This window comes from Peromyscus leucopus, chromosome 3, assembly GCF_004664715.2.
Source record: "Peromyscus leucopus breed LL Stock chromosome 3, UCI_PerLeu_2.1, whole genome shotgun sequence".
Classification (NCBI taxonomy): domain Eukaryota; kingdom Metazoa; phylum Chordata; class Mammalia; order Rodentia; family Cricetidae; genus Peromyscus; species Peromyscus leucopus.
Window position 1 is genome coordinate 83,807,424 of NC_051065.1, and position 22,709 is coordinate 83,830,132.

The 22,709-nt window shown below is 45.8% G+C and overlaps 1 protein-coding gene across 6 annotated transcripts in view; it reads left to right on the top strand.

Moving 5' to 3' along the window:
* Gng12 (G protein subunit gamma 12) overlaps positions 1-13,485 on the top strand; it is a 120,357-nt gene extending 106,872 nt beyond the window's left edge. For 4 of the 6 annotated variants that reach the window (XM_037203794.1, XM_028880765.2, XM_037203793.1 and 1 more), the window contains 2 exons: positions 7,751-7,869; positions 9,493-13,485. In XM_037203794.1, the coding sequence (XP_037059689.1) occupies positions 7,777-7,869; positions 9,493-9,618 (219 nt within the window). In that variant the 5' untranslated portion in view covers positions 7,751-7,776 and the 3' untranslated portion in view covers positions 9,619-13,485. Of the gene's footprint in view, positions 1-5,900; positions 5,926-6,694; positions 6,860-7,750; positions 7,870-9,492 lie in introns of those variants that run through there. The other 2 variants (XM_037203797.1, XM_037203796.1) reach the window with 2 other exon arrangements.
* The last annotated feature ends 9,224 nt before the right edge of the window (positions 13,486-22,709 follow it).

The following is a 22,709-nucleotide window of genomic DNA, read 5'->3' on the forward strand; positions in this document are numbered from 1 at the left end:
GAAGGAAGTGTCTGTCGTGGAAACAGATTTTATAGCAGAGAAGAACGTCAACCAATAGAACAGTCTCATACTGAAGGAAGTCAACCCTGTAGGCTACTCTCATCAAATAGAGAACCATCCAAGGCTTAGTCAGAGCTTTGAAAAGTCATGCATAGACAGAAAGCAGCATTCTTCTAAATTGGCCCATTTTAATTCCAGGCGGAAGTAAAGATGGGCAGGAGCCAGAGGCAGAGTCTGGCCATCACTACTGGTATTTCAGGAAAGTCTTCCAAGGAAGCTTTCACGTTGTTTGTCTGGGCCCCGCTGCAGAACTCCTGAAGCAGGTTTCTGAAGCAAGCGCCCCAGGTGTTCTTAGATACACCCTGAACCCCGAGCCTCACTGCCGGGGGCCAGCAGCTCCTGCCCACTGGATTTACTATGGAGATTGGCTAATTCTCCTGGCTCCTTCCCAGCACCTCAGCCCACACAGGATGTTGCAATCATCTGTGTCTTTAGCAGTAGTCTCACCTAGGATCTGGGGCAGTGGTCCTAGTCTCCTTAACCTCTCCCTCCTTACAAATTCACTCCATGCCACACTTCTGCTCACTGTGGGGACCAACTGCAAATGACCCACCGAATGGAGTCCAGTGCCTTCTTTATGCAGTAAGGCTAGCAGACACATGCCACTCCTTTCTGCCAGCTGCATCCTGGACTCTTGCTGTTCAGGACAAGCCTCACAGAATGATGTGTATAACATCTTGAGAGTCGTATGCCTGAACTGCAGGTCCACCATGTGTGACCTTAGACAAAGATCAGCCAAAGAAAGATGTTAGAGAAGAGCCTCACAGGCGAGCTCTGCTGAGGCTCTTGCAAGAGATGGTCTCCTTTCTGATTGGCTGATTCTGAACTGTGTAAATGTCTCTTAGAGACCTCTAGATCATCTTCTAGATCGATACAAAATACAACACCTTCTTCATGCAAAATGTGGGCTCCTACTCTCCTGCAGACCTCTCTTGCTGCTGCTTCTCCTTTTTCTCCATACAAACCGTCAGTGTGATTGTTTGCAGGAGCTGGGTGGCATGTGCAGCTGAGCCACAGGCTTGGCGTGCCTTGACCTCACACCCATGACCTCAGCTGGGAAAAAGAGAAGGTGAATATGAAGACTCAGTCCTTCCTCCACTGAAGTCTGGGAGCCCGAGGTGGTCAGCAGTGATAGCAGGGCAGTAATAGAAGTCCTAGCTAATCTGCAAGCTATTAACAGCAGGTTAATAATTCCGTGTGACTCAGGCTTCAGGTACAGCCAACAGAAAGCACTCTGCAGTTTTCACAGAATTGGTCTGTGTAATCATTGAAAGGCAGAACAGGCTTTCACTAGAGTCCCTAGGAAGGACTCCGAACCACCACAAAACTGAACCTAAGGTTGAGTGCTGGGTGCAGAAGCAGAGAGCTGCCATGCCCTGTGGCCTCTCTGTAACTGATTGCTGACTAGGCTCCAGAACAGCCCACCACCCACCTCCTCAAACAGCAGCCTCCGCCCTTCTTGTCGGCAAAAATTCCTGTCACTCTCACCTGCCAGGTCATTTCGAAATGCTTTGACCACTGTGCTGGTGGCAGAAGAACCTGGGTGTGGCCATTTGCTATGAAGACTCTCCAGTTACCACAGGCCAGGGGCTTAAGCAACAACAGTTTGTTTTTTATTGTTTCTGGAGATTAGAAATCCGAGATCCAAATGTTGGACTACTTGTCTCCCCTTTGTGAACCTCTAGGCCCAAATTTCCCCTTCTTATAAACACAGTGTCCTATGGGCTATGGGCCTGCTCTCACGATCTCATTTTAGCTTAGTTACCTCTGTCTCTGTCTTCAGACACAGTCAGACTCTGAAGTGCTGGATTAGACCTTCAGCATAGGAATTTGGAGTGGGGAACACTTCATTCCTGTTAATTCCTCCCGTTAACATTGAGACATACCATTTCTTTCTGTCTAGCCCTGCAGTTCAGTTAGGTATGCCAGGAAGAGGGCAGACCTCTGCCATGCACCAGGAAGTACAGTAGGAACTACAGAGAGTGTGGGGCACACCACACAGTCTCTGATAAGAGGATACAGGTACTAAACACTCTGAAAGTCATTCTTTATATTTATATTAATCTACATGCTCTTCCCCAGTGGCAGGAATTGAATCCAAGGCCTCTCTTAGGCTAAGCAACCATCCTAGCACTGGACCATACCTATACTCGCACTAGTTTTATCTGATATTTTTAACAATCCTTTGAAATAGTGAAGTAGTATTGTCCCATTTTTACCACAAGAAAATCAAGACTGTAGCTCTCAAGTCTTACACAACACCTTTGCTGGGAAGAGCAAGAGACCTTGCTAACCTGGGAATGGCATGTCCAGGACATGCAGAGCAGCATTAAAACTAGCAGATGTCAAAGGAGCAGCTGCTCATCAGATCCAGCTAAGGATTTTCCATTTTTCTAGACATCCTCTGTCTCTCTGTCTGTCTGTCTGTCTGTCTATCTATCTATCTATCTATCTATCTATCTATCTATTGTCTATCTGAGACAGTCTCACTGTGTAGCCTTGGCTAGCCTTGAACTTTTAGATGTCTGTCTGCCTCTGCCTCCTGAGAGCTGGGAGTAAAAGCTTGTACCACTGTGCCTAGCTGAAATCTCTATTTTCCAAAGGGTGACACTCAATTTCAAGTTAAAGCACATACTGTGCAGTGAATGTGGAGCCCAGTCACACCATCTGAGGCTGGCATAAGCCTTTAGGTGCTGACATGAGTGGTAAGTGCTCATGAGGATGAAGGCCTGTAAGAGCCTGCTCTTCCCGTCACCCCTCTTAGGCTATATTAGAAAGCTGTTGCTACCTCATCACATAGCTTTGTAATTCTCCATAATTCTCCAACAGTGCTCTAATCTTGGGTCACACCAAGAATGTCAGCCCGAGCACAGCATTTCATAGTATCCAGGCATCTGGTGCATTGAGAATAGTGTGTGTCTGTGTCCCATCTCCCACAGCCCTAAGAGGCAGGTCTTCTTGTCCCCCTTGTATAGACAACATGGAGAGAGCCGGAGTAAATGGAAGGCTGCTCTTTTGTTACAGCCACAGAGGGTGTTTGCTCTTGGAAGTTGTTTCGCCCCAGTGATTAGCTCTGGGCCAGGCCACTATGACTTGTCATTCAGACTACAGGCTCCTCTGTTCCTTCTGCTGAGTGTATGCTCAGTGACACTTTTTATGCCTACTCTCCTCTCTGGCTCAGGTCCTCTTGACACAGATTTAAATGTCTGTGTTTTCCTAATGGAACATCTTGTTCCTAGGATTTCTAAGAACCTGAGAATTTAGGCAAACCATAGTATCAAATCCAGTGCAAACCATTTGATTAGCCAAATGCTCCATGCTTATTCCATTGTGTTGCCCCTGTATGAAGCAGAAAAGAAGCAATAGCCAGGTTATCAAAGTATCAAAGGTGCTCCCAGTGAAGAGCCACGTTGTGGGACGTTCTGTGATGCCTCCAGTGTGCATGAGTCATCCACATCAGAATAGCATACTTTCTGTGGGGCAGGTGGGAAGGGCGACATCTGGAGAGAGAAGTCTCACCTGCTGCACAGTGCGGACTGGGTTATCTGGAAGCCAACCTTCCTAGATCCAGTTGCCTCGCCTTTAAAACAACAGTAATGACCCGCTGCGGGGTTGTAACGAGGCTTCCTGAAAAGCTGTATAAAAGCAGCAAGCAAGCTCCCAGTTTCCATGAGGATGCCAGGTGGTGTTTGCCCTAGAGTCTGTGCTTGGATGAAGCAAGCTGGTGCAGAGACAGACAACCTGGCTCTCCTGCCCAGAATAGAAGAATGGAGACGTTCGTGATTGTTTTCCCAGTCGCTCTGTCCTCTGGCCCAGGACATTAGTTGAGGTTTTACCAAGTATCTGCAGCGATGAAGATCATTTCTAGCCAGTCCCAGACCCAGAAAGGCCTCCCTCCTTCCAAGTGCTGAAGAGCCGCAGCCTCTATCTAGATTTGAGGCAGCTTAGTAGACGAATTCTTTGTCTCTGGAAGAGACTCCTCAACTTAAAATTAGAAAATTTTGATCTGGTTTCTCCTTAAGAACAAATCTATAATCAGAGTTTCCTTTCCTTCCCAGTGGCCCAGTGGCTGTTTTCTAGGGCTGACCACAAGTAAGTACCCCATTGAACTGACTTCCCAAAGCTATCACTACAGAAATACAATCGAAGCTCTTTGTATTTAAGAATGAAGCTAAAACGCTTTCGTCTCTAAATGTTCACTAGTTTTCTAGGTAGGATTATCCCTGTACCAGCCGAGAGGAAGGAACTGGCAGAAAAATTGCATTTGCACAGGAGACTGAGAAGGGTGGCAAGCGGTGTGGCGTGGCGGGCGGGATGGGCTCCCCTGAGGCAGAAAGCGAAAGCAAGCATTTACTTACTCCCTCAGTGCTGCCTCTGTGAGGGCGGGCTTGTGTCTTTCTGTCGCTCAGTCTCAGCACATCCAGCCCAGTACCGGTAGTGCTTACCTGAAAACATGTTGCTCTCTGTGGTGTCTCAAGCCTGGCATTCCAGCGCTTGGGAGGGAGGCGTGAGGATTGCCACAAGTTCAAAGCCAGCCTGAGACAGTATGCTCCTGCCTGTGTGGCCATCAGCAAATAATCCACAGTCAGGCTCTACTTACAAAAGCCTGGGAAGGTCCCTCTCTCGGTGGTTAGAAAAAATACCTTTTGAGACCCTGCCTCAGAAAAGGGGGTGGGGAAGTTACTAGGCCCAACATGGTACCTTTTGCCTCCAGTTCCTGCTATTTGGGAGGTTTTGCTTACACCTAGGACACTGGAGCCAGCCTGGGCAACAGAGTGAAGACACCCTCCCCCACCTCCACCCCTCACCCCCCATTTCTAAGAAGGAAAGAATCGGGTGTGGGAGGAAGAGTGGGAAGGAAAAATAAAAGCCTGAAAGTATTGTATGGACCTCTTAGAGCATGGGAACTGGTAAGATCCCCCTTTGGAAGGGGGCTTCGAGTGTGATCAGGTCCAGTGAAGGAGCAATCGAGGCCTGAATGAATGAATGAATTGCAGCAAGAATGAATTGCGGGTTGTTGTTTTCACCCTTCTTCATCTTCTTTTGTTTTGGCTTATAAGCTAGCTGCTTTAAATATTAGCTCTAACACAGTGAGGAAGGGGAGACGCCCTCTGTGCATCTCCGTCTAGGTATCTTCACTGGGCGGGGCCATTCCAGACTTTTATAAATAGAGCTTGACTGTGGATTATTTGCTGAGGGCCACACAGGTGGGAACAATGAGTGATGCTGTCCCTATGTGACCTCTTCTTCAGTTACAAGAGAATTTTCCCTGGCTCTGGAAACAGCACCCTGAAGGTTGAGAAAAAGCGAATGCTTGGCATTATTTTCATGCAAAGGGAACATAGCGAAACCCTGAGGGTGCAGCCTACAAACCACAGGCCACTCAGACAAGGAGTCATGGTCACATTCAGCCAGCCAGCAGCTGGAAGGAGAGTCCCTTCTGCTAGGCTGCAGGGACAGGCTTTGTCACCAGCTTGTGTGCATCAGGCCCTGCACAGAGCAAGGTGAGGTTGCCCATGCCTCGATGGTACTTCAGACACCTGATCAACAGACCCTGGCCAGGGCCTCTCCCCTGGGCAGGCCTGCATGACTGCAATCCGAGGAAGAGTCTGCTAGTCCATGTGTTGAATCAAGGTCACTTAAGACCTGAGACAAGGCAAGGCCACCCTGTCCTGTCATACACTTCCTCCTCCTGTTTCCTGTACCTCTGTCCTGCTGGGGCTTCCCTATTCCTCCAGTGTTCTATTGGTCATCACCACTCCTTTGTCTCTGTCCTGGTACTAATGTGGCAGAATTGCCTAAGGACCTGTTCTAAAGGGCCCTGCCTAGACCACATCGGTCAAAACCCTGAGGTCCACCGAGCAGGTAGGAGAAGCGGGGTGGGCAGCACCAGGTGCATAAGCAGGGGATTCCAGATGAGCAGCTGCATTGTTCTGGGCCCCACACTAGATACGAATTCGTGATTTGAATTTGCCCTACACTGCAAAGAAGAAAAAAACATTTGTGAGGTGGATGGTGGTGTCCTTCTGTTACAAACAAGAAGAGCACACAAAGGTGAAACAGCCTGCCTGGTCCCAACCTCCTCTAGAGTAGCAGTGGACCAGCCAAGCTTGGTGACAGGAAGGCTCACTCTGAAGTCCTGCGCTCAGATTGATGGGTAGTGAGCCCGACACCAAGGCTCACTCCGAAGTCCTGCACACAGATTGACGGGCAGTGTTTTAGTTCGGGTTTTGTTTTTTTGAGGTAGTGTTTTTTGGTTTTGTACAAATGTGTCAAAATGGACACCAGAAAGCTCAGCCCTCTCTGCTCATTGACTCAGGCCATGGAGACATCTGTGTCTGGGGGCACTCATGCTGTCTGTCCCTGGTGTTCTCTACCTCGTCTGGTCTAAGCTTTGTGCAGTAGCAAGCCCTCCCGAAGAGTGAGTCAGCCTGGGTTTGCTGCTGGCGCCGTGGTGCCCGAGACTGCTGAGTCCTCACATAGTGCCAGGGAGACACACCTACTGCCCACCTGCTCCCATGAGTCACGCAGCTGCCGCCCTCCTGCCGGCTCTGCCGTTTTTTTCTCCAGTTACTACCACTCTCGGTGTGAATGTCACCATATATGGCAAGGGCACCAGGCAGCACTTGCCCCGGGCCTGCCTTCCTCTTGAAATGGGGCCATTGCCTAAGCAGACAGGTCAAAGGACGAGGACCGGGCTCTCTCCACTGCTTTGCATCAGGTGCTTGTGAAGACAAGGCAAGAGGGCAGCGTAGACTGCAAGGGCGCAAGCCGGAGAGGAGGATCAGCCCTCCAACATGTAAGGGCGGTAACAGGATGGGCAAGGGTCCTGGCCACCAGCACGAGGCAGGAAGGAATGATAACACTCTGCTATTCCAGACTCTTGTACGTTTGACATTTGCTGTAGCTCTATCATGGAGAGTCCTTCAGCTGAAGATCCCCTCCCCTTTTTTTAATAAAGACTTGTTTAGCTCCCAACAGTCTTTACACTGACTGCACATCTGATGACCCCTGTGGGCAAATTTCTTTAGAGGAGAGCTTCTCACCATTTCCTGTGGCTTGAATTTTTTTTACCAGGCTAATAGAAATGAAGTGAAGAGCCCGGCGGTGGTGGCGCACGCCTTTAATCCCAGCGCTTGGGAGGCAGAGACAGGTGGATCTCTGTGAGTTCGAGGCCAGCCTGGGTTCCAGGAAAGGCACAAAGCTACACAGAGAAACCCTGTCTCGAAAAACAAAGAGAGAGAGAGAGAGAGAGAGAGAGAGAGAGAGAGAGAGAGAGAGAGAGAGAGAGAGAGAGAGAGAGAGAGAGAGAAATGAAGTGAAGTCTTCAGTTATGGGGGTGTAGTGATAATTACATGTTCTCTGACAGGTGTTTGCTTTTGCTGTAGGTCCTGTAACTACTGAGAACGGCTTTGTTTTTCTTAGGAAGTTCTTTAAAGGACACTTCTCTGTACTATGTTGGGGCACACAGATTAAACTGATCGGTGCTCGATTTCTGCAGAAAGGTTTTCTAGATACTCAGATGAATGGCAGGCTGGCACATCTGGATCATCACCAGAATGGCGTGGGGCACTTCTGGCTGGGATGGTTGGAAGATGCAGTCTTCCCCCTTCAAATAACACATCTTAATAAAGGCTTAAATAACCTGAGGGAAGTGCCGGTCGGTCAACTTCTTTAAAATTCTCTTCAGATTTCAGGGAAGACTAATCGTCCAAGATGTCCAGCAAGACAGCAAGCAGCAACAACATAGCCCAGGCTAGGAGAACTGTGCAGCAGCTGAGATTGGAAGCCTCCATTGAAAGAATAAAGGTAAGTGTGAGCGGACTGGCCGTGCGTCCTGCATAATCCCCACCCTTCCTGAGCAGAAGCACAAGTCAGAGAAGACACAGCCATGTGCAGCGCACTTCCAGGCTTTTCCTGGAGCAGGCTGAGTGAGAGTAATTTGGTTTTCATTTCCTACCTAGCACAGCTGTTATTCTAAAACAGCTGAGGGGCCAGATATCTAAGCTAGCCTCTCTGTCAAGCCCTAGGCAAGATTTCCTGGGAGTCTGCCTTTCCTGAATGACTGTGATCCACCCTTGCCATGACTGTCTTCTGAGTGGGGACAGGATTCCCAGTGGAGTTGATAAACATCCTTGTCATCCTCCTGGAATGTATCAAGTATTATAGAGTTATCAAAGTGTTGCAAGTCAACGATCAGTCTGAATCTTCCTTTAGGAAAATGCTGCCTTTCCATGTGACCACTCTGTGGCCCTGGTTTAGTAGAGGCTCCAGGCCAGGTCCATTTTCTTAGGTACCTTGACCTTGAAGTGTCCCCCACAATCCTGAGAGGACTGGCCAGTGAGAGCCCTGAAATGTTGTGACTGTAATGCTGTCTCCTGAAACCGAAGCAGTCGCCTGTCTGAAAAGCGTGAGGTTCCTGTGGTGGCCTCAGACCTCTGCTCTCATCACTCCTGAAATCTACCTCCAGACTCCTTAGTGGTGCCTTCTCCGTGCCACACGAGAGAAAAGGGCAGAGTTCCTGCCTGTGCCACACCAGAGTAAAGCACGGTGCCTTCCTGTGCTGGTGTGGCGCCTGTCACTTCCCACACTAGGTCCCTAACAGGACCTCTCCAAGCTTAGTCAGGGGTGGGCTCCATAATTCAGTTCTTAAACTCTCTTCTGTGTTCCAGTTCCTTTCTCTGGGATAGAAACTCAACTGTAACTTTCTCTTGATTCACACACCTTTCTTTCTTTGCCCCTAACTTTTATTTTTAAACTTTCATACTACAGAATGGCAAATATCCAAATATTCATTTTTTTATTACTAATTTTTTTGGTGAGGGTGTGTGTACATATGCACGTGCGTGTGTGATGTGTCAGTACCCGAGCACACATGTTGACTTTAGAATACAGTTTTTAGGAGACTGTTCTCTCCTAGTGTGGGGGTCCTCTGGTCATAAGGCAGGAGCGTCTGCCCGCTCTGTCGTCCGTTCTCTCCACTAAGATTTCACAGCCGTTTGTTTACAGTTGTTACTATTGAGCATTGTGAAATGTGACTTGCTTTTCTTTTTCTCTCCATGTCTCTCTTTTGTTCCACATTTCTACAGGAAACACTAGGACTTTTTCTTTAAGCTTCTTGAGAAACCACTGCCCTTCAGGGTTCTATAACAACAGTATTTAACTGTGTTTTATGGCAGATCCAGGCAGCTCATTTCGAAGTGTTACCATCACTTAGAATCGAGGGTGATTGTTACACATTTCTAGTTAAATGTTTGTGTACCTTGCTGCTGAGGAGTCCTCAGACGATCATTTTGGTTGAGGCAGGTCTTACCTGCCAGTGCCATTATCCTTGCACTTGACAAGTGGTCTGAAGGCCATGCTGAGACACGGATTATTGGGTGAGGCTCCTGGTCAATGAAGTCTTCTCTTTTTTATTTGTGTCCACCATAGGTCTCAAAAGCATCTGCAGACCTGATGTCATACTGTGAGGAGCATGCCCGGAGCGACCCTCTGCTGATGGGCATACCCACCTCGGAAAACCCATTCAAGGATAAGAAGACCTGTATCATCTTATAGTAGACCGGGAAGCAACCCCTCGCCTCTTAACGCAAACCACAGCAGCAACCTGAAGAGATGCCTTCAGCTTACCCAGTAACCACAGCTAGTAACTAAAACACTCTTCTCTTGGAATAACAGACCCTGAAGTCTCTCTCTTCCAAGTTGTCCTTTCTTCACCCTTTACTGATTTAATACAGAATAACAGTCTTACTTTCTATTTGGTATCTATGGTATCATGTTGGGTTACTGTATAAGGAAAGTGGCAGGGGAGTTGGGGAAGCTTGTCTTTACAATATACAGTTGATTAAGATATGGTAAGACCTAAATTGTCTAAGCACCGGTAAATTAAAATGTCAAGAATCACTTCAGTCCGAAACCTTTATATTATGTTCTTTATAAGGCTTTTGCCAATCTGTCCCCCACACAAGGGGCCTGGGGAGGTAGATGTCTACAGCCATGTCTTTTTGCACTATCGACATTAATCACACTGAAACTTCCTGCTGTAAGATCAGCCCCTCAAAGTTACACCTTTATCTTGAACTCTGTATAGGTAAAATAACAGATTCCTTCCATATAATTTTTTGTACAAAAAAGGTAATGAAAGAATGTCGTGAAGCTCATCTTCATCATAATGAGCTGATGCTGTTGTCTCTCCTCTATGGGAATCGTGCTGGTCCCTAAGTCTGCAATAAACTGTGCCAATTAAAACACTAAGACTAAACTGAAAGCCCTTTGATGAGGTATTAGTTCATATCAGTCATTTGAGCTTCCGTGATTCTGAGCTTAAAAAAGGGCAAGAGACCCTTGGGAGGACCCTGGGCAGCTTCACTCCAGGGCTCATGATCTCCGCTGGATTGGGGGTGGCCACCTCAGAAACTCCCACCCTCATGGCTGGAATGCAAGAATGAACTGTGAACCTCAAGTTGAGGGGAGCAAGACTGAAAACAGCTGCTCTCCAGGGCTCAGCTTTGCAGGCACCCCTCTCCCTTCTTCCTGGCCAGCATGATGCCTGACCCTGGCTGCTAGAGCAACTGTTTTCAGGGGGGACATTCTCGCCTACCCAGATCCAACTGGAGAGAGCACAGCAGGGGGGAAACCATTCAAGCAATAAAGACACTGAAGCTCTTTGCAGATGCCTGCAGTTTCATCACACTACCAGGGTCACAAACCACCCGGGGGAAGGGACCCTTCCATGGGGAGGCTTGTGTTCTGTAGAACAGTCCAACACTTCCAGCACTTGGGTATTGAGGCCATCAGTTTTACTTTGATCATGAAAATAGCCCACATACCCTCAGAGTGTCCAGTGAGGACCCTAGAGGCACATAACCTACCATGACCAAGGATATATCTTGACTTTGTCACAATGAGAGGGTTCATTTAAAATATTCATTTAGAAGCCTGAACCAAACACAAGGCCTGTGATATTTTAATTCATGTTCAGTTCATTAAGGTAACTACTAAGGGAGGACTTTTTAAAAAGTGTTCTCAGAAAGGACTTAGCCCTCAGGAGTTGTTTAGAGAATTTTCCCTACTTGTATACAGAGTGCCCTAAAAGAAAATCTCTTTTAATATCTAATGCCTGGACTTTGAGCATCTTGTTTCTTGATAATAAACAGATGCAGCACTATTCCTAAATGGCTCGGAGACATTCAGTATTTCTCCAAGTCACCCATCTGGTCCACACTTGGAACTGAGCGTGTGAAAGCCGTAGCACTGCCCACAACCTGTTCTCCCCAATCGCTTAGTTTCCAGCTGCATTCAAGGCACCAGTTCAGGAGAGAGAGAAAGCTTTTTTACCTTGCAAAAGGTAAAAATGGAAATGTACACCAAAAAGACAATTTTTACATTTAATGAAACATTCTTTTTTTACAAGTATATTTTTCTACTGATGGTTTCAGAACACTAATCTTATATTCACTCTAATTTTAAACATGTTTCTTTAAACATTTATAAGGCAGTTTATTACAGAATATTTTTATGCAATCATGTGCACATTATTGGTAGCAAACATAGTATATTCTTTAGTACTTAAACATATGTTTGTTAATATGCTTTTAATGGTAAGAAATGAACTTGAGGTCCCAAAATATTTCGTTGCCTTTTCATTGGTTAGAGACAGTAAATGTCTTGTAACTTCCTAACCAGATCTGAGCTGTACTCACATTAAAAGTGAAATCAGATCCTTTGATGCTGGACCCAAGAGGGAAAACATTAAGCCAAATGTTGATTTACTTATAGCTAAAGGTCTATGTAAGAAAGTATAATATATGTATACATATATATATATGACATGCAGAAGTCACTTTTATTTTTCTGTCTTTGTTCACTTACGGAAGCCAGATAACTAACTGTCTGCAGCAGTATGATGATGGTCCAAATGAATAGAAGTCCTGTGTGGGATTTTTTTTTTCCTACACTGACAACTTGGCTTCATTTCTGTATGTTCAATCTGTTTTGTCTGTAGTGCCACTCCTGTGAGCAATAGAGTGTTTATACTCTGGTCCCCACAGTTCATCATAAATTTTCCAATTTAAGCCTTGGGGCTGTGGCAAGATAGAGTATGCAAGATTCCATGACTCCAAAACATTTTGAAGAAACACACGTATTTATAAACAGGGGAAATACTTTATATACTAGATGGTTCATAAGCTGTGGGTTGTAGCTAAGTATTTTGTTTTTCTGAAATCATGTTTTTCAATTTTTTACCATATGGAAGTAAAAGAGTATCATACTTAATTTTCACGGGAAGAATTGGTCTGCTTTTTCTGTGTTTGGGTTATTTTTGTACTTTACTAATCTTTAAACTATTCATGGGGAAAATTTTATACCAATGAGTTAATAATTTTGACTCATTGTTTACACAATATAAGATTTGTCAAACTGGGACCAGCAGGATGGCTCAGTGGGTAAAGGTGCTTGCTGCCAAGCCCAGCAACCTGTGTTTGATCCCTAGGATGTACAAGGTGGGAGAAAAGAACTGATTCCCACAGGTTGTTCTCCGACCTCTACATGTTCAATGTGTTACCCCTGCACACACACACACACACACACACACACACACACACACACACACACACACATACATACACACACCAAAATAACATTTTAAAGAGATGTGCCAAATTACCTATTCAGGTGCCGCCTCTCTACCAGCTTATCACTAAGGTAGAACTGTCAGACTCTCCACTCAGAATCTGTATTAAAAGTGTGTCCATGCCCAGGCCCAAGAGTCCTTCCCAGTGGAATAAACATAATCCCGAAGTATGCTATGAAGTTAGTTGTTTTCTTCCATCGTAAACCTGTTAGTAGGAAAACTCGTCAAGTCAAATAGAATAGAGCACTTACCAGTGGTTGGTGGTCTGCTTAGTCCTGTGCTGGGTGACTTTGGACCGGGGCACTTCAGCTCTCCTTTCCCCTATTGTCAGAAGGGAGTAGAAAGAGATGCTGGCTGAGAGCCTCCCTCTTCCCAGATGCCTTGGTTGAATGACCTGCCTCTCTGCTGGTCCTGCCAGTGTGTTGGTGCTATGAGCTGCTTCAGATACTGGCTTGTCTATAATGTGTGCTCACCTAATCGCTTATGTTGCATAGTGCCTGTCCTGGGTTTATGGACTTAGTTCCTGTAACGTCTCATTTTTAGCCATGTTAACTACAAACCCATATTCTCTTATGTCTCAGTAAAGTTTCATTTGATAAATTGTTGTTGAGATTTTGTTATTTGATAATATTCTTTGGCTCCTCGTCCAGCATCTTACTCATTTTAACTCTGTGATTGTTATTTGGAGCTCTGTTCTGTAGAAAGAATAAAAGCAGTTTTTTTTTTTTCACTTGCTAACATGCTCACAAATGTGAGAGAAGAGTCATTAAAAGCTTGCTTTACTTACTGGGTCACTGCGTCATTGACTTCTTCCTGTGTTTTGCTCAATAAATGAATAAGAGACTATTTCTCTTCCCTCTTCCCTCCATTCACTTGACATTTTCGAAGTGCCTTCTGAGACCCAGGTGCGGATGACATGCAGGCAGACAAGGCTCACCCAGGCTCTGACAGCCTTAGAGTCTGGCGTGTGGAGGATGGGACAACCCATACTTACCTCGCTTGTTGCAGGGCCACGTGTAGAGTATGAGTCAACAAAAGGGCATTCTGGGAGCCCAGAGGAAAGACAAGTGTCACAGCTAAATCTTCTAGGAGGGCCACTAAAGTGGTATGTATGCTGAAGCCCGAGAAGCAGGAAAAACACTACAATGGCCTGAATCTCATGAGGAAGAGAAAGTAGACTCCAAGCTCAGGTGTAGGTCTCCCATCCACTGTATCTGTCCTGTAAGAACGAGAGGTTTATGAAGTGGTTAATTAGCAGTGACACCACCCTGAATCCCGTCGGTGACCATGGAAACAGGTACCACTGCAGCTGCTGAAGACACCCCGCGTCCAACCCTGGAACCCTCTGCAGCAATGAAGGTCAGAGAGCTTCTGTGGAAACGTTAGGAGATGGGAGCAGCCCCCCAGGCGATCAAGCAGGTCTGCCAGGGAAGGGCCCCCCTCTGCAGAGCCCCGCCCCCACAGCCAGCACACCGTGGGACGGGAGGGGCTCAGCCTGTCTGGTCAGGACTACAGATGTCATCACTCGGGTGAGGAGAGTGAGGCTACATACAGCTGACGAGCACTTCGACCAGCTGTTACCAAATTCCTTAAAGCTGTTTTTAAATTTCCCTTTTCTCATTCCTGCTACACCCTCTCTCCCAGTTTTGGTGATTCTTTGAAGATTCTTTGTGTACTGGGAATGACGGTGGAATTGAGTAAAAGTGAATTTTTAAAGAGACAGGAAATTAACAAAACTGTGAAAGGGAGTGGGCAGGCAGAGCAGCAGGTGAGTGGACACTCCCCTGAGGGGAGGCACCCGCCCACAGTGGCGGGTGAGTGGACACTCCCCTGAGTTACAGACAGCAGGCACCTCCCAACAGTGGCAGACAGAGCAGCAGGTGAGTGGACACTCCCCTAAGGTGTGGACGAAAGGCACCTCCCAGGAGTGGTAGGTAAGTGTACACTACCCAAAGCTATGGACAGGAAATACCTGCTGACAGTGGCCATAACAGCCTGGGGGTGCATGCCACTCAGGGTTTCAGCCCTTCTTGAGATGTGCCACCATCCGCTTTTCACTGACAAGTGAGTGACACAGAGCCACGTGGACAGTGGTCTCAGCCCTTGTACTGAGGGGTAGGGGTCTCACACCCTGTCCTTCTCAGTCTTCTGTCTTACAGCCCTGAGCCTGTTTGTAGCGTCCAGGCCACCGTCTGCTCTCGCGGTCTTTGTGCAGCCTTGATACGGTCAGCACCTTTCACTGGTCCTGCCTTTGCTCTCTGCTACCCCAGCCCAGGGCTGCCGTGAGCAGCGAATAACCTTTGCCTTCAGCTGGGCCCTTCCTGTGCTTTGTCCTTGGGTGAGTCATTCAAATCTACATTTAACTGTAGGCCATCCCAGGACAAATAAATGTGCTGTGAGTCTTAATGAACGTTCACCTCAACAGTTCATTTTTTCGGAATCCAATATTGCCTTTGCCCTGCAATAAATCACGGTCTAGGGGCTGGAGAGATGGTTAAGAGCATGAACTGCACTTGAAGTCCTGAGTTCCCAACACATCACCTCAGGCAATGTAAAAGTGCCTCCAAGTGCAGAGCCAGGGGATCTGATGCCTCTGACTTCGCCAGGCGTCTGCAGGCACGAGCACATACCCCCACACAGACACATACTTAGACACATGACTACAAGGAAAATCCTAAGAAACTGGAGTCCAAGTAAATCGATGCTAAGGTGTTAATGGCTTAATATGTTAGTTTGCTGGCACCACAAAATAGAATTATGAAGGAAGGAAGCAATGCTTACTAGCACAAAGGAATACACGATAACAGTAAAATTTTAGGTATCATTGGAAGCTATTACAAATGCAGTATCCCAGACAATACCTTCTAGTCCTCACAGGCAGTCTGTGCTGCTATGAAAGTGAGAAATAGGAACAGTTAAAATACAAACGATGATGCCAGACTTGAAAGGAGGAACAGCTAGATATCATCATGCAGATTGCGCTTCTGGTCTAGAGAGTAGACCCAGCACCTCCACACACCTTGCTTAGTGACATTCACTAAGAGCAAGAGGACACAAACCATGTGACCCAGGGACCTTGGGATCCATTAGACTCTGAGATGGATGGACCTAAAGCAGCACATGGGTGAGAGAACCTGCTGACCCAGGCACCGGCAGACTGAGTTACTAATGTGCCCTGGGATTTGGATGAGGACAACCATACAATGGGCGTGTGAGGCTTAGGTGATGGTATACAGTTGTTTTCCTTTGATGATGGGCATTGAAACCAGCACCTCAAGCTTGGTTAAGTGCACCCTCTAAACTGAGGGAGACACTCTCAGCTACAAATTAATCCTTTAGCTCACCAGTTGTGAATGTCCAAGGAAGCTAGAACAAGTGTAACAAGTTAGATAAAGTCAGCTTCGGAAGTGTATTTTTAAAGTAAACCAGTTCACACTCTTTAAATGTAAGTAGCACACCCTGCCTTTAGTTCAAAACTATACTGAAGCCTCATGGTTGCTCTAAGCACAGGCTTACATTTCTCCTTCCAACCCTGATATATTTTTCCATGGCCAATGTATTAGAAGTGGTTTGTTCTAAATAAGTCTCTGAGATCTGATATCAGTGAGGCACATTTCAGTATAAGCCGTAGAATGTCGGTCTATAGTTCTAGGCATTTGTGCAGTTGGAGAGGGAGAACAGTGTGGGCATTGTGCATGTTCTGTTTATGGCTCACAGCCTCTGTTTAAGGGAAAGTAAATGTGATTTCACCTCATAGGCCAAGAAACGGGCTCAGAAAGATAACATCACATCCTGCTACTCAAAAGTGCTGGAGAGATGACTCCACAGTTAAGATCCCTCGCTGCCCTTCTAGAAGTCACAAGTTTGGTTCCCACCACCCACATTGAGTTTCTCACATCTGTAACTCCAGTTCAGGGGATCCAGTGCTCTCTCCTGGCCTCCACAGACCCTGTGGTAATTCAAATGAGAATGGCTCCCATGGGCAACTATATTTGAATACTTGGTCCCCAATTTGTGGAACTATTTGGGAAGGATTGGGTGGTGTGGCCTTGTTGAGAAGTTGTGTCACTGGGGGCAGGGTTAGGTTTCAAAGTCTATGCCATTGATAGTTCTCTTTCTCTGCCTCATAAAGGAGGTCAGCTCTCAGCTACTGCTCCAGCACCATGACGGCCTACCTATTGCCATGTTGCCTGCATGGACTTTAAGCCTCTGACACTCTAAAACCCCAATAAACTCTTCTGTAGGTTGCTTTGGTCATGGAGAATTATCACAGCAAAGAAAAGAACAAATATAGGCACCTGCACCCATGTGCACACATGCATACAAAAGTAAAAGATAAAATGAAACCTGACATGGTGATCCACACTCAGGAGGCAGAGGCAGGTGGATCTCTCTGAGTTCCAGGCCAATCTGGTCTACACAGTGAGACCCTGTCTCAAAATAAATCTTCTGTTTTTATTTTTATGTTTTTAGTGTAGATCCTAAGACCATGTCATCCAAATTCTATACCCATGTATGCCTCCCTATTTTTAGTTTTGAGTAGGCATTTTTTTTTATAATGACAATAACTTTGGATCTTCTTTTTTTTTTTTTTTTTTGAAACATTTGGGTTGCCTTTTTTTTTTTAAAGATTTATTTATTTATTATGTATACAGAAGAGGGTGCCAGTTCTCATTACAGATGGTTGTGAGCCACCATGTGGGTGCTGGGAAATGAACTCAGGACCTCTGGAAGAGCAGTCGGTGCTCTTAACCCCTGAGCCATCTCTCCAGCCCAACTTTGGATCTTAAAATCAAGAAGGTAGGGGCTGAGAGATAGCTCAGTGGTTAAGAACATTGGCTCTTCTTCTAAAGGACCAGGGTTCAATTCCCAGCAGCTTACAACTATCTGTAACTCCAATTCCAAAAGATCTGACACCCTCATACAAACATGCAGGCAAAACATCAATCAATGCTCATAAAATGAAAAATAAATAAATTATTTTATAAAAATCAAGAAGGTAAAGTAAACAAATAAGTTCTTTAGTAATCAAGAGGACCAGGAGGTGTGATGGTTCATGTAGGGAATCCCAGTACTTGGGGAAGAGAAGCAAAAGAAACTCTAAAGTTCAAGGTCACCCACATAGTGAGACCAGCCTGGGCTATATGAAACTCTGTCTCCAAGTATCAGAGTTTAGTGTCTGGGCAAAGAATAAATGGTGGTGTAGCTGAAGTTTTCCTGTGTCCTGCCTGGTCCATGGTCAGGACAAATCTCTCTCATGCACCAGGCCTGCATCCCCAAATAAACACACAGAGGCTTATATTAATTAAAACTGCTCAGGCCTTTCACTGACTAGCTCTTACACTTAAACTAGGCCCATTTCTGTTAATCTATATGTCACCACGTGTTCCATGGCTTTACTTGTATGCCATTACATGCTGCTACCTGGACAGTGAGCTAGCATCTCCTGACTCAGCCTTTCTCTTCCCAGAATCCTCCTGCCTGCTTATCCCACCTATACTTCCTGCCTGGCTACTGGCCAATCAGCATTTTATTTATCAAACAATTAGAGCAACACATTCACAGCATACAGAGCAACATCACCATTACAGTGGTCTAGACCAGGTACTTACTATGATCATTTGTAGCATTTTGCATCTATTAATTAATTCTCAAAGCAAATCCAGGTAGTAGCTACTATTTTTGTCTTAATTTACATATGCAAAATAGAAGCCTAGAGAGCTCCAAAAGGATATTTAATATGCTTTTCAAATTAAAATTCTTAGAGATTAATTTACGATAGAAAAACACATGGCCCCCATTGCCCCTTGCTGCCTTTTCCCCACCACAAGGGAACACACTCTAACACTGCCAGTGGGTGTCCTATGTAAACTGCTTTTTCTTGTGTGTACATACTTATGGTGAAGTTTAATTTTAAATCAGGCACAGTAAGAGCTGAATAATAGTAACATAATAAAATGATTATAAATATGCTATAATAAAATATTTGAATTGTTGAATTTTCCATTTAGCATCTTTCAGTCTCGGTTGACTACAGAGGAGAGTCTACTGAACCTTTCAGTCTAAGTACTCCCTTCGGGTTGCCAGTTTGCTGTCTCAGCACAGGATTGTTAGGACCTCTGGTTTTGTTTTCTCGTCTAGTAAAAAGAATTCAGGCTAGGCAACACCCAACGCTTTCTTCTGGCTTTAAATTGTATCATGAAATTGAATTTCACCATGATCACTGTCTTAGGTTTCTATTGCTGTGATAAACACCATGAACAAAAACAACTTGAGAGGAAAGGGTTTATTTCAGCTTGTTGTTCTACATGACAGCTGATCGCTAACTGAAGTCGGGACAGCAGCTCAAACAGGACCGGAGACTGGAGACAGGAACTGATGCAGAAGCCATGGAGGAGTGCTGCTTATTGCTTGCTGCTCCTGGCTTGCTCTGCTTGCTTTCTTATAGAACCCAGGAACATCAATCCCCCTACCTCCCCCAGCCCCACGGGGTAGGGGGGGCACTGAAAGGGAACTGGCCCCTCCCCTATTAATCACCAGTTAAAAAAATGCACCACAAGCTTTCCCACTGGCCAATCTGGTGGGACACTTTATCAATTATTGTTCCTCTTCCAGAATGACTCTAGCTTGTGTCGAGTTGCAATAAAAGCTAGTCTGTACAATCACCAACGTGTACCTCTTTTGCTGTGTACTATGAGAGGTGTTTGAAGACTTACTTCTTGCTGTTTTAGCTATGGACTTCTCACCAGGGCTAGAGAGAATTTTTAAGAAAAAAAAATTAATTGCATAAAGATATTTTCAATGTTAATTGTCTATAAGTAATAAACTCTTGGATAAACCCCCCAAAAGACAAAGATAGTTTTGCAGTGAGCTGGTGAAGTCCAAAGTAAATGTGTATTGTCCATAGGAGCTTGGCCATGTCCAATGCCTCAGACCATTGGGAATGGCAAGGTCTTCCTTCCCTTGGTTCCAGTATGGATGTTGACAGTATGTGCTGAAAGTATCAACTAAAGCTTCCTCCCCCTCATGACTGCAGCTTGAGACTGCTCCTCTATAGAGACTGATAAACAGTTATCTGAATTAGCTAACCTGACTCTTTCAGCTGTACATAATAAACACTGAGTTTCCCAACTACTGGTGTATCCACATGAGAGAGCATAGCGCACTCAACGCCAGCTTTTCTCTACATGTCTCTGGTGTCTTCATTTCCCATTGCCCCAGGCAGGTCTGTTACATCATAGTTTGTTTGGAAAGAACGGAGAATGGGCAGTAGGATGAAAAGATACAATGTTATGCAGCATGGCAAAAGCTGTGTTAGCTGTTGCTGTGCTTGGAGGAATTAGCAACAGGTTCGTGGAGAAGGCGAAGTACCAGTTCGACTTTGAAGGACCTTTTTGATGAAGAACGGGGAAAGGATTGTGGACTTGTAGCCTCTTGTCGATGACAGAAGCAATTTTAAGGGAGTAATAATTTATTTGGGTGCATGGTTTAAAATGATACAACATCTTGGGGTGGGGGGGAGTTACCTGTGCCTGCACAACTTTGTAGCACAACTAGTTATATCGTAGCAGAAGAGTATGCACAGAGAACTGGAGCCAGAGCAGGAGCCAGGCTATCAACCATGACTCATACCTGTGGTCATCCACTTCTTCCAGCTAGGCTCCACCTCCTAATGGTTCCACAAAACAGTGCTACCAGCCAGGGGTGAAATGTTCAAGCACATAAGTCTATTGGGAGAGGGAGACATTTGACACTTAAGCCATAAGAGAGAAGCTCAGCAGTGAAAATAATGTATGCACAAGGTCTAGGTTCTCAAGAAGCCTGGGGTGTCATATCAACAAAGATCTTTGGGGCAGAAGTATGGAAGGTGAATACAGCTGAAAGGGAGTTTGAGTCAAGCCACCAAAGCTGCACCGACATGTGTGGGTGGAAAATTTTGAGAGGGTCTGGATGTCTTCATTATGAAGATATTTACAGTGAAAAGGCAACTGTGATAGGGAAATGTGGCTACATTGTTTCAGTCTCTGCTGGGCCCGATGGTGTTTCATAATCCTTTTGTTGGTCATTGTTGAAGTCCTCCATCAGACATGTTTCTCCCTCCTCGCCCCTGTGTGAATAAGCATGTTATCCAAAAATATACATGTCACTTTGATGGGATGGCCCATGTCTGTGACAGTAGCTCTTGGGAGATATAGTCAAGACCATCTGAAGTTCAGGGTCATCTTCAGCTACACAGTGAGCTCAAGACAACTCTAGGATAGTTAAATCTCTATCTACAATAATAATAAGAAGAAGGAGAAGGAGAAGAGGAAGAAGAGGAGGAGAAGGAGAAAGAGGAGAAGGAGAAAGAGAAGAGGAGGAGGAGGAGGAGGAGGAGGAGGAGGAGGAGGAGAAGAAGAAGAAGAAGAAGAAGAAGAAGAAGAAGAAGAAGAAGAAGAAGAAGAAGAAGAAGAAGACGAAGAAGAAGAAGAAGAGGAAAATTTACCCCAGAGCTAGACATCTCTATCAGTATCAGTGTCAGACTCCATAAAGAGAGGCCCTATTCAAAGCCACACTCCTTAGGCTGGGTGTTTTCCCTTTTATCAAAGCTTTCTAATCAATGTCCTCCAGCTCCTTTTCCCACCTCCAGGGGACTACAACCTGGCTTTTACTACTGACACTGTTAAAATAAAACTGGTTCGTTCTCCTCTCTCTCTCTCTCTCTCTCTCTCTCTCTCTCTCTCTCTCTCTCTCTCTCTCTCTCTCTCTCACACACACACACACACACACACACACACACACACACACACACCCCACAACCAGTAAGCCCCCAGTTTCCAGATTCAATGGAGCATTTCATCACTGACCTTCCTAACTGACCACCATCCTCTGTGACCTCAGACTTCCCCCATCTGTCCCTCCACCTCCTGTTCCAGTCTGTCTCTTGTTTTCCACCATGGCCTCACGGTTCTATTCATGACCCCCCAGTGACTTCTCTGGTTTTCCCTGTTTTTTTTCTTGGGACATCACACCAACTCTTCCTATGTTATGCTGAAGGCTGGATGGTGTGGGGCTTCTTTTCCTTAGGGTTCTTTTGTTTTGATGCAGGGAGCCTTTCTATGTCTTATTTTCTTTGCTTACCTTTGAGATAGGGCCTAGCTGGCTTAACATTCATTGTGTGGGTCAGGTTGGCCTAGAACTTTCTGTGACCCTCTTCTCTGCCTTTTTTTCCCTGTGCTGAGGTCATGGGTCAGTACCACCATGCCCAGCCTAGGTTTTATTCTGTTTAGGGTACTGGATTTTTTTGTTTTGTTCTGAGGTAGGAATCCCACTGTTTTACCTTGATTGCTCTTGAACTCTTGGCCTCATGTGACCCTCCTGGCCCAGCCTTTTCAATAGCTCAGGCTTAGGAATGGGCCACCATGTCTGCCCTGCTGGACATTTTTTTTTTTTAAAGATTTACTTATTTTTATTTTATGTGTATGAGAGTTTTGCCTGGATTTAAGTGTGTGCAGTGCCCATAGAGGTCAGAAGAAGATGTTGGACCACCAAAGACTGGAGTTTCAAATAGTCGTGAACTGGCATGTGGTGCTGGAAACTGAATCCAGGTCTCCTCTGAAAGAGCAGCCAGTGCTCTTCACAGCTGAGCCATCTTGACAGTCCTCTGACGGACATTTTTTAACACATTAGAACCCGAAATAGAAATCCCAGGCTAAACCTCCCCTCCCCAAAGGTGAATTCGTAGCTCTGGTATCCCTTAGTTGCCTGATCTGAAAGCCCAAGAGGCATTCAGGAATTGCCTCCCATTCCTCAACCTGAGAACCAACTTATGCCTGCTTGAGTCCCAGATCCATCTCAGACCCATCCCCCAGTTTCCTAGTTTTCTGAAACATTCCTGCACTGCCCTGCCCTGACATTGGGGTTTGTCTTGATTTTACACTTACTTTCAGCTGCAAGTGAAACAGGTTCAAGGACATCACTGAAAATCCCCAGGCTCACCCTCAGGTCTAGCTACACTCGGCTCTGCTCTCCAGCT